Source organism: Pseudophryne corroboree, chromosome 6, assembly GCF_028390025.1.
Source record: "Pseudophryne corroboree isolate aPseCor3 chromosome 6, aPseCor3.hap2, whole genome shotgun sequence".
NCBI classification, from domain to species: Eukaryota; Metazoa; Chordata; class Amphibia; order Anura; family Myobatrachidae; genus Pseudophryne; species Pseudophryne corroboree.
This window is the reverse complement of record NC_086449.1, coordinates 289,267,601-289,285,882: the sequence shown is the minus strand read 5'-3', so window position 1 is coordinate 289,285,882 and position 18,282 is coordinate 289,267,601. Positions and strand designations below refer to the sequence as shown.

The 18,282-nt window shown below is 44.2% G+C and overlaps 1 protein-coding gene across 1 annotated transcript in view; it reads right to left on the bottom strand.

Moving 5' to 3' along the window:
* UNC13C (unc-13 homolog C) overlaps positions 1-18,282 on the bottom strand; it is a 1,008,422-nt gene that overhangs the window by 367,521 nt on the left and 622,619 nt on the right. Inside the window, exon 20 of the mRNA XM_063926117.1 lies at positions 7,733-7,818. Coding sequence (XP_063782187.1) covers positions 7,733-7,818 — 86 coding nt within the window. The remainder of the gene's footprint in view (positions 1-7,732; positions 7,819-18,282) is intronic.

Genomic DNA, 18,282 nt, shown 5'->3' with positions numbered 1-18,282 from the left:
TGTAGAAATAATCTATAAATAAAGATGGTCCAATTATTTTGTACAGCTATCCTACATACAGAACAGGGGAACAAGATGTTTAAGAGGAAAGTGGGGATTACCAAAGGAACCAACATCTGCTACAAAGTAGCAAAATTATAAGTGCTTATCATCATTAAGAGCTACATCAATCTGCTGTGCATTTCAGGTTTAGAACCATTAAACATTTTCTACCAATGCAAACCCCTCATTTTATTTGTAGTTTAGAAATAAAACAAAAAGGGAAAAAAAGTTGACTTAGCCTTCAGTGAATTTTTGCTTGCAGATATGTTGAAAGTAATTTAGCAGTATAAATAAAATTATTTTTACAACTAGGATTGTAAAAGAAATGCTCTAAAACTGACTTTCTAAAACATTAATTACACTGTTTACTTAGTAAATAGTTTGATTAACATACAGACTCTAACAATACATTAGATGCTTCAATTACTTCTGACTGATTTACTAGATTTATTCAATTGCACTTAAACAACAAACAAAAAGAACAAAAAGTTTGTGCCCAATGGGAATATCTACAGTACTTGCTGTCTGACAGTAATGAGAATCACACCTAGGAAATCTATAAAGCACAGTGATTGAGTGTCTGGTGCACAATGTAATCCCACTTGTGCCCAGTATTATTCATTGTGACTGCACAACGCACTCACATGGGAAATTACTCACTATTTACACAAATAAGCCAATGCTAATTTTGTGTATGATTATCAGATTTATGTGTAAATGAAAAATGTTTACTGCAAACTGAAAATTTTAATTACCAGCTACTATATTTATGTTGTTCCTCGGATTTTTTGTTTGGGATCATCCAATGCCTTGGCATTTGGGTGAAAGGCTTATTGCATAACATCCCACACTTATCCTCTACAGTTCAGGTTTTAAGGCTATCCATGCTTGAGCACATGTGACTTAATTATAACCTTGGTTAATTTGATTTAACTATTTGGACTCAATCATGGCTATTCTTATAACCTGGACTGTGGAGTTTTGGAAACTCTGGCCTATAAACTGTATGCAAACCACACAGAAATTGCACTATTTGCAACTTTGGCAATATAGGGCCTAATCAGTGGTGTCGGAAAGGCCCGCACCCAGGTGTCACCCTCGAAAGGGGTGACACCAAAATGTCGGCTTCTCCACATTTACAGAAGCCGAGTGCTGAAGTGTGACATTCTCCTGCAGCACTCTGCTCCTGTCATAGAGGAGGAGCCGACACCTCAGGCCTCCGGAGGCAGCCCAGCAATCTTTGTGGATGCTGGGCTGCCCCCCGTAGTGATGTCACCAGGATCACACATCCACAGCCACGTCCCATCCAACTTAGTCCACGCCTCCTTCCCGGCCACAAGCGCGTCTCCGGCACAGAAGTATACAGTGCGCACCAGATGTCACCAGACCCGTTGACGCCTCTGGACCTAATCTAAAGTTAGGACCAGTGGCTGCTCCAGAGGTGGGGCTGCAGCGTAGTCCAAAATTCAAATAGGGGAACCACACCAACTGCCAGTTGAGACAGTTTAGGATGACAGTTGGTGGCAGTAGGTGTGGCTCCCCTTTTTGAAGTTCGCATTGCAGCCCCTCCACTGGAGCCGCCACAAGTTAGGAACAAATAAAAAAAGAACAATCTGCATATCGGCAATACCATGTTGTACTCAGAGGCGCCGGGCTTACTGGAAGGGCCCACCCCTTCCTCATGTGTCAGCTGGCAGCAGCGTCTCTCTCCACAGCAGCCAGCAAAATGCAGGGCTGCATGGGTCTGGGGAGGCTGCTACGGCTGAGCTACAGCCGTCTCCCTCTGCCTGCGGGAGGGGAAGGTAGGTGATATGATCACACTCCTTGTAACCCCCCCCCCCCATGGATCTGTCCCTTGTTGATGGGCAAACGGCATCCTCCTGTACAGAGCGCATTGTGCTTTGTATTATTTTTTAATGGTTTTTAAAAGGGGGCATGTCCAGGGCTCCCACGATTAGGCCATGCCCCCTGCATTACCCGGCCTGACCTTCCTCTGTACACACATGCTTGCACTGTAGGTGGGGCAGATTTAAAATGTGCATTGAAATTTGTTTTTTATCACAAGAGCAAATGACTTCTATTTTTTAATTGCTCCTCCTCACAATTAGGCCCATACTGTACAGCATATAATTACATGTTGTAATAATATCATAGGGCTACATAAGCACAAAGAACATTAAACATCCAATGCTGAACCTTCACTCAGAATAGGCCCTGGGATATAGGGGGTTTGTTGTTTTCTGGTTATACTATGAGAGGTAGGGGGTATGGCTGTGTTCATTTCCTATATAAGCAGATGATTTTGTATTCACTGATTTTCTTTCCAAGGGCAACTCCTAGCCTTTTCCCATTCTTCAAAAATAGTCATCACTTTTAATTAAGGTGCTTGGAATTTTATGTCACTGATGATTTCATTAATAAAGTACCTGCCATTCAGGTGATCAGGAACACGGCTAAGACAAGAACACATGTCTGTCACATTTAATGTATATGTATATCTTAAAGCCTAAGGCATTCCGGGATGAATCTCCAGCTGACATCCTATATTTAGCAGATTAGATTGATTTCTCTTAGAATTCAGAGGCAGTTGTATGTTCTTTTGCTACCTCCCTTGAGGTGCTGTTTGATCTTGTGTGAAAATAACAGCTTGTCATCATTAGGATCACAGCAAAGCGTGATATCTGAGCTATATGTATAACACAATAAATACCTTCCTGCACAAACCAATAAACCAAATTAATCATGTAATGTTGCTGCACACTGACATGTTCTTTGCAATGTTACAGGAAAATATTAACAGTGTCTCACTGTATATTTATAGCCTGAACTCTGATACTCTGAGCAGCTATATGTTACTCTGCAATGACCTTACGTAATTATTGGACTTATCCAGTCATATGAAAGCATGACGCAGACTACTAGAAGAGCGACAACAATGAAACTTACTGTATAATTGGTATACCCAATGGATCTCACTTTGCCAAGCAGACAATCAATCTTGCTTGTTAACAATAAGCCATTAGTATGTCTGTAGCACAGGCTGGCTGCTTATAGGAAGACCAGTCATGTGGAAGTCAAAATGTATTCATACGAATCCCAGGATTATATATTGTCACAAACATAACTCATGTGTGTCTATGATAGGTAAATGTATCCATATACTGATAGTCTACTTAAAATATATATATATATATATATATATATACTGCTCAAAAAAATAAAGGGAACACTAAAATAACACATCCTAGATCTGAATGAATTAAATATTCTTATTAAATACTTTAGAAACATAGAAACATTGAATTTGACGGCAGATAAGAACCACTTGGCCCATCTAGTCTGCCCCTTTTTTATTTTACCCTTTAGGCAATCTCAATCCATTTTTAACCTTAATTATTTGTAAGGATATTCATATGCCTGTCCCAAGCATGTTTAAATTGCCCTACAGTCTTAGCCTCTACCACCTCTGATGGGAGGCTATTCCACACATCCACTACCCTTTCTGTGAAGTAATTTTTCCTTAAATTTCCCCTGAACCTCCCCCCCTTCAGTCTCAATGTATGCCCTTGAGTTCTAATACTTCTTTTCCTTTGAAGAATGTTTCCCTCCTGAACTTTGTTAAGACCCTTGATATATTTGAAAGTTTCTATCATGTCCCCCCTTTCCCTTCTCTCCTCCAAACTATACATGTTAAGATCTTTTAGCATTTCCGGGTAAGTTTTGTGATGTAGGCCATGCGCCATTTTAGTTACCCTTCTTTGTTCTTTACATAGTTGAATGTGCTGACAACAAAATCACACAAAAATTATCAATGGAAATCAAATTTATTAACCCATGGAGGTGTGGATTTGGAGTCACCCTCAAAATTAAAGTGGAAGAACACACTACATGCTGATCCAACTTTGATGTAATGTCCTTAAAACAAGTCAAAATGAGGCTCAGTAGTGTGTGTGGCCTCCACGTGCCTGTATGACCTCCCTACAATCCACACAAGTGGCTCAGGTAGTGCAGCTCATCCAGGATGGCACATCAATGCGAGCTGTGGCAAGAAGGTTTGCTGTGTCTGTCAGCGTAGTGTCCAGAGCATGGAGGCGCTACCAGGAGACAGGCCAGTACATCAGGAGACGTGGAGGAGGCCGTAGGAGAGCAACAACCCAGCAGCAGGACCGCTACCTCCGCCTTTGTGCAAGGAGGAACAGGAGGAGCACTGCCAGAGCCCTGCAAATGACCTACAGCAAGCCACAAATGTGTATGTGTCTACTCAAACGATTATAAACAGACTCCATGAGGGTGGTATGAGGGCCCGACGTCAACAGGTGGGGGTTGTGCTTACAGCCCAACACCGTGCAGGACGTTTGGTATTTGCCAGAGAACACCAAGATTGGCAAATTCGCCACTGGCGCCCTGTGCTCTTCACAGATGAAAGCAGGTTCTCACTGAGCACATGTGACAGACGTGACAGAGTCTGAAGACGCCAAGGAGAACGTTCTGCTGCCTGCAACATCCTCCAGCATGACCATTTGGCAGTGGGTCAGTAATGGTGTGGGGTGGCATTTCTTTGGTGGGCCGCACAGCCCTTCATGTGCTCGCCTGACTGCCATTAGGTACCGAGATGAGATCCTCAGACCCCTTGTAAGACCATATGCTGGTGCGGTTGGCCCTGGGTTCCTTCTAATGCAAGACAATGCTAGACCTCATGTGGCTGGAGTGTGTCAGCAGTTCCTGCAAGACGAAGGCATTGATGCTATGGACTGGCCCGCCCGTTCCCCAGACCTGAATCCAATTGAGCACATCTGGGACATCATGTCTTGCTCCATCCACCAACGTTACGTTGCACCACAGACTGTCCAGGAGTTGGTGGATGCTTTATTCCAGGTCTGGGAGGAGATCCCTCAGGAGACCATCCGCCACCTCATCAGGAGCATGCCCAGGCATTGTAGGGAGGTCATTCAGGCACGTGGAGGCCACACACACACTACTGAGCCTCATTTTGACTTGTTTTAAGGACATTACATCAAAGTTGGATCAGCCTGTAGTGTGTTTTTCCACTTTAATTTTGAGGGTAACTCCAAATCCAGACCTCCATGGGTTAATAAATTTGATTTCCATTGATAATTTTTGTGTGATTTTGTTGTCAGCACATTCAACTATGTAAAGAACAAAGTATTTAATAAGAATATTTTATTCATTCAGATCTAGGATGTGTTATTTTAGTGTTCCCTTTATTTTTTTGAGCAGTGTATATATCAAGAGCACTTTCTGCAAATATATCTACTGCACCTGTCTGGGTTTTTTTTTAGACAGCGACATAAATGTTAATAGGTTATTGATTTACAGAATCTATATAGATGTTAAGCTGACAGTATGATGCCAAGAAGAAAGAATGAAAATTCACAGTATTTGGTAATAACAGGGAGTAAAGGAAAACATTGTTCTGTATCATGGAAGCATTCATACGTCTATGAATAAATATGGCAACCAGCGTGGCCACCATAGTCTGGTAATGAGCACAATGGCTACTGTAAGAACATGCGGCAAGAGAGGCTTAGACACACATAGGGAGTAATGCAGAGATGTATGCTAAAGCATTCACAGCTGCGATCCCGTACGTATGCAGCAGATATGCAAAAATATGCTTGGATGTCTACTGAGAAGCCCACAGCAGCTTCACAGATGCATACAGATACACAGGGCGGCCACATTTCCTTTCTTAATCATCTCTCTGAGTATTCCTTGGTGGTGCACAATGGCCCTGGGAATTGAGATGCTGGCACCATGATTTGTGTGTAGAAGATCACAGATGTAGGGTAAGGCACACCCCAAAAACAGTCGTGATGACACGCCTGCACGTTTACTGCCACACCCTGTTACCTCTAACAAACAGTCCCTGGCTATCAATCACTTGGCAAATAAATCCACATTGCGAGCGCCGTCGCTGAGGTACCTTGGTGTGCGTTCAGTGTGACCGTAACACATGCGCAGTAGTTACAATTATTTTCCTACATAAACTATGCCACCATGCAACAGCAATAGTGTATAAGACAAACTGCCTATTACTGTATGACTCACAGTTTTCTGCAAAAATCAACATTAACTGTATACTGGACCCCTAGCTATAAATGTAATTCACTTTAGTAATGTGGTATAACATAAACAGAAGGTCAGACACGGTCGGAGACAATAATATTCTGGCAACAGTTCACTGATGGTTGGGTAGTGTACACATAGAAGCCACAGCCCAGGCAGGATATAGACACAACAACATAATAGGATTACTGGACATGTTCAAAGCAGAATTCTATTCTATTTTAATAGATTCTGACTTGCAGACCATACAGACTAAGGGTTCATTCACACACATTAACAGCTTAAAGCCTTCTTACTTGTTACTTTTAACAGAGGGCCTAATTCAGTAAGGAACGCTTATGCGATCCTTACTGTAGTTTCCCGATTGTCGAGTCCTGAGCACGCACAGGACCCGTTCTGCACATGTGACAAGCCTGAGTAAGCTTACATAGCCTGCTGTCGCAGATGAACACTGTGACCGATGGTCGCAATGTTCATCACAGATGCGATCACATTGCAAATTCAGGAAGAAGGTGGTATGCAGCTCCTCCTGCATTTGAATTGCTATCCTTACTGAATTAGGCCCAGAGCCTTTGAAGCATGTACTTAAGATTTTCCCTGCAGCCCGGTATACTATGCACATAAGTAACACTCCCTAGGAATTCAATTAAATTATAGCTAACGTTAACACGTGTGTGTGATGCAGGCAATACTGAAATAGAGCAATGGGAAGTAGAAGCTGGTCAGTAAAGGTGTATTACAGGTCACCTTGTTTATAAAATGTTTGACACATCAACAACAAAGTTTGTTTTAGGCTTTACAAATATTCATTGAATGATTACAAACCCTAGGGTGGTATTCATGTGACCGGCGGTCGGGAGACCGACAGTCACATGACCTCCACCAACATCCCGCCCCCTCACTATCCCGATGGTTGGCATGCCGACCAACAGGGACTATTTCCACTCATGGGTGTCCGCGACACCCATAGAGTGGGAACAGAACCCGTGGCGACCGCAGGTCGCCACCGAACCCGCAGCGTGGCGAGCGCAGTGAGCCTGCAAGGGGCTTGCTGCACTCGCCCCTCCACGCCGGGATCCTGGCGCTGGTATGCTGCCGGGATCCCGGCGTCGGTATGTTGACCGGCGGTCTCCTGACCGCCGGTCAGACATACTACACCCCAAACTCGAAGTACTAAAATGATTTTACACGTGCCAAATGAAAGGAGTGACATAAGAGATGGGGTTTTATATTAAAATCCAGGGACAGTTCCAGGTGTAGAAGTTTCCGGGAAGAAATCTGTAAAAAGAAATCTGTGAATATCCCTGAAAATGAAACGGCAAATATAAAAGCTTCACATATTGGAGTGGCATAGTCTGTACAGGATAATGACCCATTCATATCCAATAGCAGAATAGCTGAACTGTCATCAAATAACACTGCTACCTTTCCTTCACTACTCCAGAGGTTAGTAAAATTGCTGGCCGACCGGAAGTACAATTTCATTGATTGCTTCATAACTAATGAAGAAACCGTGCAGAACATGTAATTTCTTGGCACATTTTCACACTAAAACAAATCTGCACCTTAATTAGCTATATATGTTGATATAAGGAATATATACCTTCCATAGCATACTTCATATCCTGGGCAAATAGGCTCCACATCACTTCTGCACTCAGTTTACCCATATTCAGCTCCTGTGGGAACCTGGAATAAAGAGACTGTCATTAGTCTTTTCCTATGACATTCCATATGGCTAGGAGACACTGCAGGAACAGTAATAGAAGTTACTGTACTAACAGCAGAACATGACTTTCCCTGCATGTACTGTACTCACGCCATCATCATGATACATAAACAGTACTTGATGCTACAAAAATGTGAAAACAAGACTTTTTCTCATCTTAAATATGATTATAATGAGTGAAATAATCAATACATTTGGCCCTAAATGTTCCCAGTCCTACCCAACCACACCATGCAGTAGAATCATTTAAATGTAACCATCATCCCAGCTCCATTCATAGACTATTATTTTTCCTAAACGTAAATTACAAATACGGAGCCTGATTTGGAGAAGGACACAACATACAGCAACTTGTGCTGTACAAAAATACAGTATGAAAAAGCAGAAGGAGGCATCTTCAGTAAGTAGACACCTGCTGCAAGCTTGTGTGATCCGCTGGTGCATCCTAAGATGCTTCATTGGATCATTTGCGTGAACATGCGGTATGAACATTGCAGACACTGGCCTAACCTCTCCCAGAAATTGGGGGCGTGTCGGGAATGCAGCCCAGCTCCGACTACCCCCCCCCTCCAACAGCCTGTCAATCAGGCTGCAGCTTGTGGGCACTGTGTGTGAGGACGCGGGACTCAATTTGGACATGCACAGAACAAGCCCTGTGCATTTTCTCCACCCACCATCAGAGATGTATGGAAACCATCCGGTTTATGTACATCTCTGAAACAGTGTGGGATTTACTGTCTTGTTTCGTTTGTGTATGCAAGCCCTAGAATTGGATATACAGGTTGAGTATCCCTTATCCAAAATCCCACATTTTTTGGTCCCCTACTGAGATAATTACATATATATTATATATTGTGTGTATATATAGATATATTATACAGATATATAATATAATATACACATATATGTGTCATTATCTCAGTAGGGGAACCAAAAATGTGTGATTTAGAATTTTGGATAAGGGATACTCAACCTGTATCAATAAATGTTCCTGATGTTTTCATGACCCATCCATCATAGGTATATCATGCACACAAGAGCCAATGGATGGCTTAAAGAAGATTCTGGTATAGTATCACATTTACTAACAAAGTAACATAGAATTTGATGGCAGATCAGAACCACTTGGCCTTATCATTCAGGTAATCTCAACTCTTTTTGAACCTTAATTCTTTGTAAGGATATTCATATGCCTATCCCAAGCATGTTTAAATTGCTCTACAGTCTTAGCCTCTACCACCTCTGATGGGAGGCTATTCCACTTGCCCACTACCTTTTCTGTGAAGTAATTTTTCCTTAAATTTCCCCTGAACTTGCCTCCCTCCAGTTTCAGTGTATGTATGTCCTTGAGTTCTAATAGTAATATAATGATTGCCTCTGCCATGTAAACAGTAGCAAAAAAAGGGAGGGGGTGGGGCTGGACTGCACACCCTAATTGTAAAAATATGAGGTGCTACCTTGCTGAGACTTGTAGTGTCACACAGAAAAAATAGTAGTGTCAGAATGTAAATGGATTTGGAATAGCTAAACAAACTATGGGGGATATTTAATGTCCCTGCTAAATTTTCATGTGTGAAACAAAATGGGGTATTATTATGATTTTTGCCCGCTGTTTGCTTTGGGCTATTCCCCCTTTTTTTTTTTTTTTTATTGAAAATGTTCCAGTTTTCTTGCGCAAACATGTAGGATCCGGGTTAAGTTCCTGGACCCATGTATTTTTGCAAAAAACAATTAAAACATAACACTGTTGACAGTGTTGGTTATCAGGGATTTTTTTTTTTTTTTTTTTTGCCTGCCTCAGGCGTGCAGAAAAAAATCCCCAATGACTGCTGGCATCGGGGACAATTAAATTTCCGAGGGTAATGGGGGATGAGGGGCAATTAGCTACAGTAAATTACCACAGCTAATTGAATATCCCCCTATGTATAAAAAGAAAAACAAAACAACCAACCAAAATAAAAATAATTGTGGGATATCAGTGCAGTGTGCATTTGCTTAATTAATGTAGTTAGTGCCTCTGGGCTTAGCAGGAGACACTCTCTCAGCGGGAGATATCTGCCATCAATACAAGATTCTTTCTCAGCACAGGCAAGCTAAAATTCAAGAATAAGACTTATTAAACAGTAATAAATAAGTCCACAGGCTTTCATCAGGATAGATTAAAAGATAACTACAAGGCTGGTTTTTTAGGTCAATAACCACTCTCAGATAAAAGCAACAGGTTCGTTTCAATATCTGTTTATTAGGTGGTTCTTCAAAAGTCCAAAAATCGAAAAACTGATTAAAAATATTTCATTACTAATTCTAAGGACTACGTGTTTTGAATCACATGTTTTCTATTTGGCAATCAGCATTGTGTGCAGTCAAAGTAGGGTCCTTTACAAAAATGACTAAAGTGCAGACACGCATTGATCCATGCCTCAAAATTTTTGCTGACTTGAATTTGTAACCTTCGGACACCATAGGTGTCCAGGTACAAAAAGAGGGTGTGGCCTAGTGACACATCTCCCTATTTTTGGCATTTTGGGAGCATACCCAACTCTCCCCAAGCAGCTGGGCAGCCCACCGGCTCAGTTCCCGGCACTGTTTAGATGGCATACACACTGCATCTATTCAGGGTTCATTTGCGGCTTTGCAAAGCAGTGGTGATCGAAGGCACCCCAACCTTCCCTCCACCTGTGGGACACTGCGGCCAATGTGTGGGACAGTGGGATGGTGTCCGAATAGCAGGACTCTCTCACTGGAATCAGGACAGTTGGGAGGTATGTGTTTACTCTTTGCACCAAGTGCACCTACTCATTGGCTATGTGTATGCTAAGGTGCACAGATCATAATAAGGTGTGTGTAACACTAAGACACCCTGCTACAGTAATGGTACAAGTTCTTCAGAACTGCCTCCATAAAATCTATCTGTACATAGTTCTGCAGGTATAATTTCAATGTTTTCATTTTTCTCCAAAATACTATTCAGTTTAGTTAATGCAATAACAAGGGGATGCCTTAAGAGCTTAAAACAGGACTGTTTCTTGTATAAAATAACTATAAATACTGGCTGCAATCAGAGTATACTATCCCACCAACAACTGCTGTGTTTCCATACCTCCCAACTGTCCATATTTTCGTGGGGCAGTCCCGCTTTTTTTGGTCTATCCCACAGTGAGGGGGGGCAGTTGGGAGGCTTTTGCACTCACTGCTCTGCTCAGAGCAGAGGTGAATAGATGCTGTGCGCATAGCATCTATTCCAGTGAGGCAGAGGGACTCGGGGCATGGCCAGCAGCTCACAGAGCACTGGCCGTGTCACCACTGTGATGCAAATTGGAGGCGTGGCTCGCACTTGCGTTATCCCTACAGAGCCACACCCCCTTTTCAATAGGCTGCACCCCTTTTTCTTCGACACTTCGCTGCATCAGGAGTCCCTCCTTTAAGAGTCAAAATGTTGGGAGGTATATGTTTCTAACCACACAGGGAACTGCTCTCTCAGTGAGGTCAGGAGAACATGCGGCTTATAGACATTCGTTCTCCATCTGTTTATTGGTGTTACCAATCTCCTTCATGGGCCATTTAGTATAAGGAGCACTCAGGACTGTGGTTGTCTATTCTTCCCTACTGCCACTACAGTGAGGGAGTGCTTTATTTACAGACAGTAAGTATTTTCTCCATGCTTCACAAGAGTTATTATAATCTGCATAACTAAAAAACATCTACTTGCCGCACTTTCCTGATCAGCGGCAGCTCGTTACCTGTCTGACCAGGGGGTCTGCAGTCCTCTCTCCCTGCTCTAACAGTGATTGATGGATGACATCACTGGGAGGTGGGGCTCATGTCTACAGGCAATAAGGCTTAGGTCTGGGGGTGGGTCTCAACTCTGACTCTGTGAAAAGGGATGGGCAGTCCATAGAAGCCAGATAGGGCTGACAATATAGCAGGGGAGTGGCATCTATAGGAAGTGCTCTATCTGCTGTCACAGGTGGACTTACAGTTCCAAGGGAAGAAAACACATCCCCCTTGGACTGCCTGTCTGTCTATGATTTGCAGGGAGCTCTTCATATGGATTTCTATGGACAGAGTTTCCCTCACCAAGGTATATTTTATAAGTAAATATTAAATACCAATCATGAAAAGGACACATATCATAACATTTAGTATATCTTTACCGGTGCTTCCTGCTGATTTAAAAAATTTATACACAACCAGATTTTAAAAAATCAGCTCTTTCAGGGTACACAAAGGTTAGTATATTCTATTCCAGGCTATCTGTGTTGCTATAATATTGCCTTATATTTATATTTGAGGGTATTATTCCCTTTGTGATCCTTACAGGGAGTTCTTATCTTGCAATATTATACATATGGTAGCGAAATGTGGTTTAGAAGAGCTTCACAGTATTAGTACATAAATAAGATAGTGATGTCTCTAGAGATACTGACACTTATGGGGGAAAACCCCTTAATTTATCACTGGTACACCTATGTGAGAAATTTGTAAGGTGAATAGCTGTGATGGTCAGTGGTGTTCCCCTGGGTTTGTGACTGAGTATTGAGCAAATATGAAGAGAAAGAAGATAACCCTGGTGGGAAGCAATACACTGTTGGGCCTGGTCAGTACTTGGTTGGTGACCACCTAGGAATACCAAGTACTGTAGTGTTTTTGGGCTAAGAGAGTGTCAGATGAGAGGAGGGCCAATCTGGTCACAAACCTAAACGTATCCCTGCATGTAAGCTCGTTAAAAAGCAGTATTTTTCTACTAGATTTTTACTGTGATCACTTATGCTTCGCAAGAAGCAAAAACTCTTTTTGGACTCTATGTTTCTTAAGGCATACCTAATAAAAGTTAATTTTTAAATTCATTACTTTCTTTAGCTAAAAGTCCTAGTGTACGCGAGTACACCTGGCCAATAAAGCTAATTCTGATTCTATTACAGTCATTGTCTCTGGACCTAGAGTGCTCCCCCTCCCCCCCCACCCCCCCATGGTTATCTTCTTTCTTTTTGTATTTGCTCAATAATAGGATTTTAATACCTACCGGGAAATCCTTTTCTCTTAATCCATAGAGGATGCTGGGGATGCTTCAAGAACCATGTGGTATAGATGGGATCCGCAGGAGACAAGGGCAATTTAAGACTTTAAATGGGTGTGAACTGGCTCCTCCCTCTATGCCCCTCCTCCAGACTCCAGTTATAGGAACTGTGCCCAGGGAGACGGACATTTAGAGGAAAAGGATTTATTGTTAAACTAAGGGTGAGATACACACCAGCTCACACCACAAACATGCCGTACAACATGGCATTAGCAAAAGTCCAGTCAACGGCATGAACAAAATCAGCGACAGGCTGACCATAACTGAAACACAACCTTTGTGTAACACAAGCAATAACTATTAAACAAGTACTGCAGATAGTGTCCGCACAGGGACGGGCGCCCAGCATCCTCTATGGCAGTGCTTTTCAACCTTTTATTACTCGCGGCACACCGAACAATATTTTAAAATTGCCAAGGCACACCATAAGTTCCCCATAGAAAAAAAAAAAACACACACATTGGCCCTCACAGTAAAAAAAAATCCACACATACATTGGCCTACACAGAAAAAACAATCGCATTGCTCTCCACATAAATCCTATTGCTCCCCACATAAATTAATTACATTGCTCCCCACATAAATCATGTTGCTCACACATAAATCAATCACATTTCTCCCCACATAAATCCTATTGCTCCCCACATGAATTATTCACATTGTTCCCCCCATAAATCCTTATTCTCCCCACATAAATCCTATTGTTCCACACAGGAGAAATAAAATAACAAATATTCGCCTCTACTGATCAGCTGTCCTCCTTCCTGTCCCTCAGTGGCAGGGGTTGTTCATAGTGGAGTGCTGCGAATACTGAGCAGTGGGCAGTCGGGCAGGTGTGGATGTGGGTGGGCAAGGAAAGCTGTGTATGCAGGCAGGAACTGGAAGATGTGTATGCAGGCGGGCGGGCTGACTGGGTGGTGAGACGTGGCGGCCGTGACCTATGATATCAGCACGACTAATCCACTAAGAAGAACCCAGGCCAACAGTTCACTCTGAAGGTGCAGGAAGCTGCTCTGGCTCCGCGGCACACCTTGCAACTACTCCCGGCACACTAGTGTGCAACGGCACACTGGTTGAAAAAGCCTGCTCTATGGACTAAGAGAAAAGGATTTACCGGTAGGTATTAAAATCCTATTTTCTCATACGTCCTAGAGGATTGACCAAACAAGAGGTCCTCCTCAGCCAGTGTATCAAACTTGTAAACCTTCGCAAAGGTGTTTGATCCCGACCAAGTAGCAGTTCGGCAAAGCTGCAATGCCGAGACCCCTCGGGCAGCCGCCCAGGATGAGCCCACCTTTCTGGTAGAATGGGCTTTCACCAATTTCGGTAACGGCAATCCTGCCGTAGAATGAGCCTGCTGAATCGTATTACAGATCCAGCATGCAATAGTCTGCTTGGAAGCAGGAGTCCCAATCTTGTTGGGAACCCACAGGACAAACAGAGCCTCTGTTTTCCTAATCTGAGCCGTCCTGGCGACATACATTTTCAAAGCTCTGACCACATCGAGAGACTTAGATTCCGCCAAGGCGTCAGTAGCCACTGGCACCACAATAGGCTGGTTCACGTGAAACGATTAAACCACTTTTGGCAGAAATTGCTGATGAGTTCTCAACTCCGCTCTATCTGCATGGAAGATTAAATAGGGCTTTTGTGAGACAAAGCCGCCAATTCAGACACCCGCCTTGCGGATGCCAAGGCCAACAGCATGACCACTTTCCAAGTAAGGAATTTCAACTCAACCTTACGCAAAGGTTCAAACCAATGTGATTGCAGGAACTGCAACACCACATTAAGATCCCATGGTGCCACTGGAGGCACGTATGGATGGTGTAATTGTTAGCATTACTGCCTCACAGCACTGAGGTCATGGGTTCGATTCCCACCATGGCCCTAACTGTGCAGAGTTTGTATATTCTCCCCAGACTTGCGTGGGTTTCCTCCGGGTACTCCGGTTTCTTCCCACAATCCAAAAATATATACTGGTAGGTAAATTGGCTCCCAACAAAATTAACCCTAGTGTGAATGTGCGTACATTTGATAGGGAATATAGACTGTAAGCTCCACTGGGGAAGGGACTGATGTGAATGAGCAAATATTCTCTGTAAAGCGCTGCGGAATATGTGTGCGCTATATAAATAACTGGTAATAAATTAATAAAGGGAGGTTGGATGTGCAGCACGCCCTTCACGAAGGTCTGAACTTCTGGAAGCGAGGCCAATTCTTTCTGAAAGAAAAAAAGATAAGGACGAAATTTGTACTTTAATGGAGCCTAACTTTAGGCCCGCATCCACACCTACTTGCAAAAAATGGAGCAAACGCCCCAGCTGAAATTCTTCCGTAGGAGCCTTCTTGGATTCACAACAAGACACATTTTCTCCAAATACGGTGGTAATGCTTCGCCTTTACTTCTTTTCTAGCCTGAAGTAGAGTGGGAATGACTTCACTGGGAATACCCTTTCGGGCTAGGATTGGCGTTCATCCGCCATGCCATCAAACGCAGCCGCGGTGAGTCTTGATACACGCACGGTCCTTGCTGTAACAGATCCTCTCGTAGAGGAAGAGGCCAGGGGTCTTCTATGAGTAATTCTTGAAGATCTGGATACCAAGCCCTCCTTGGCCAGTCCGGAACAATGAGGATCACCTGAACCTTTGTTCTTCTTATGATCTTTATCACCTTCGGAATGAGTGGAAGTGGAGGGAACACATAGACCGACTGAAACACCCACGGTGTCACCAGGACGTCCATCGCTATTGCTTGAGGGTCCCTCGACCTGGAACAATATCTCTGAAGTTTCTTGTTGAGGCGAGATGCCATCATGTCTATTTGAGTAATTCCCCAACGACTTGTCACTTTTGCAAAGACCTCTTGATGAAGACCCACTCTCCTGGATGGAGATCATATATGCTGAGGAAGTCTGCTTCCCAGTTGTCCACTCCTGGAATGAAGACTGCTGACAGAGCACTTGCATGTTTCTCCGCCCAGCGAAGAACTTTTGTGGCCTCCGCCATCGCCGCTCTGCTCTTTGTTTCACCCTGGCGGTTTATGTACACCACTGCTGTTACGTTGTCTGACTGAATCAAGATGGGCAAACTGCAAAGATGTTCCGCTTGCCGAAGGCCGTTGTAAATGGCCCTTAATTCCAGAATGTTGATGTGCAGACAAGCTTCCTGGCTTGACCATTTTCCCTGGAAATTTTCACCATGTGTGACTGCTCCCCAGCCTCGGTGACTTGCATCCGTGGTTACCAGGATCCAATCCTGGATCCCGAACCTGCGTCCCTCTAGGAGGTGAGAACTGTGCAGCCACCACAGGAGAGAGATTCTGGTCCTGGTAGATAGGATTATTTTCCGGTGCATGTGGAGGTGAGACCCGGACCATTTGTCCAACAGGTCCCACTGAAACAGCATGGCATGGAACCTGCCATACGGAATGGCCTCGTAGGCCGCCACCATCTTCCCCAGCAACCACGTGCATTGAAGAATCGACACTCTTGCTGGTTTCAGAATCTGTTTTACCATGTTCTGTATTTCCAGAGCCTTCTCCACTGGAAGAAAAACTCTCTGTAATTCTGTATCCAGAATTATACCCAAGAACGACAGCCGTGTTGTCGGAACCAACTGTGATTTTGGCAAGTTTAGGAGCCAACCATGTTGTTGCAGAATTGTCAGGGAGAGAGTAACGTTGTTCAGTAACTGCTCCTTGGATCTCGCCTTTATCAGGAGATCGTACAAGTCAGTGGAGTAACTACTTCCCCCCCCCCCCCGCAGCCCTCGCGGTGGCTTGGAGGCACAGGGCTGCTGGAGCGCCGCCACTGATTTAGCGCAGATTGACATGCGGACGAGCCGCATGTCAATCCCCCTCCTCCAGACTGGAGATCACTGCTCGGAGAGATTCCATCTTGAATTTAAAAATTTTTAGATAGAAATTGAGGGATTTTAGGTTCAGAATCGGTCTGACTGAGCCATCCGGCTTCGGGACCACGAACAGGCTCGAATAAAAGCCTTCCCCCTGTTGTGATGGGGGTACCGTGACAATGACTTGATTTTGACACAGTTTTAGTATTGCAGCGCAAACTACCTGTCTTTCTGGAAGAGAAGCTGGCAAGGACGATTTGAAAAATCGGTGAGGGGGCACGTCTTGAAACTCCAATTTTGTAACCTTGGGTTACTATTTCTAATACCCAAGGATCCAGGGCCGAGCGAACCCAGACTTGACTGAAGAGTTGGAGACGTGCCCCCACTGGTGCGGACTCCCACAGAGGAGCCCCAGCGTCATGCGGTGGATTCGGTAGAAGCCGGGGAGGACTTCTGCTCTTGGGAACTTGCCACAGCCTGTGACCTTTTTCCCCTTCCTCTTTCTCTCGTAGCAAGGAAGGACCCTTGTCCTTTTTTGTATTTATTGGGTCGAAAGGACTGCATCTGATAGTGGGGCATTTTCTTTTGTTGTGCAGGAACATAAGGTAGGAACGATGACTTCCCACGGTAGCCGTAGATACCAGGTCAGTGAGGCCGTCACCAAACAAGACACTACCGTTGAACAGCAGAGACTCCATAGTCTTCTTAGAGTCAGCATCAGCATTCCATTGATGAATCCATGATGCCCTCCTAGCAGAGACTGCCATGGCATTGGCCCTTGATACCAAAATGCCAATATCCCTCGCAGCTTCCTTTAGATAGGCTGCAGCGTCCCTGATATGACCCAGTGTCAAAAGCACGCTATCCCTGTCCAGGGAATCCATATCAGAAGACAAGTTATCTGCCCACTTTTCAATGGCGCTTGTGGCCGGAGAGACCCCAGCCCACGTGGACAATGGCCGCCACGGCACTGAAGGGGTTAACCCCTAGTGCCCGGCGCCATTATAAGGACAATGGGCGCTTGGCGCCAGGTTTAAAATATTGTGGGCGCTAGGCGCCGTGTGTAGAGAGTGATTTAAAAATGTATTTTTAAATTGTGTGCCGCGGTCCCGGACCTCTCCGGCGACTGCGGCAGTGAGGGAGCTCCCCGGGGCGCTGATCTGTGTGTGCGCGCCAGGGGAGAGGAGGCCACTGAGTGAGCGCCACACTGGGGGGACAGGGAGAGCCAGCTCCCTGGACCCCAGTGGCAGGCAGGCTGGAGGATTGGGGAAGCCAGCCCCATACCTCCAGCACTGAGAGAGCGAGCCCTAGCTGCCAGGCAGCAAGGCTAGGGGTATTTAAAACAAAAACATTGTGTTTTAAATGTAAAATATAAATATATTGTGCTGGGAGGCACTGCAGTGCCTGGGAGTGTAGATCCTGTGCAGGGCACAGGCTCAGTGTAGATTTAAAGGGAAACACATGTGTTTAAATGAAATGTATTTAAAGGTAA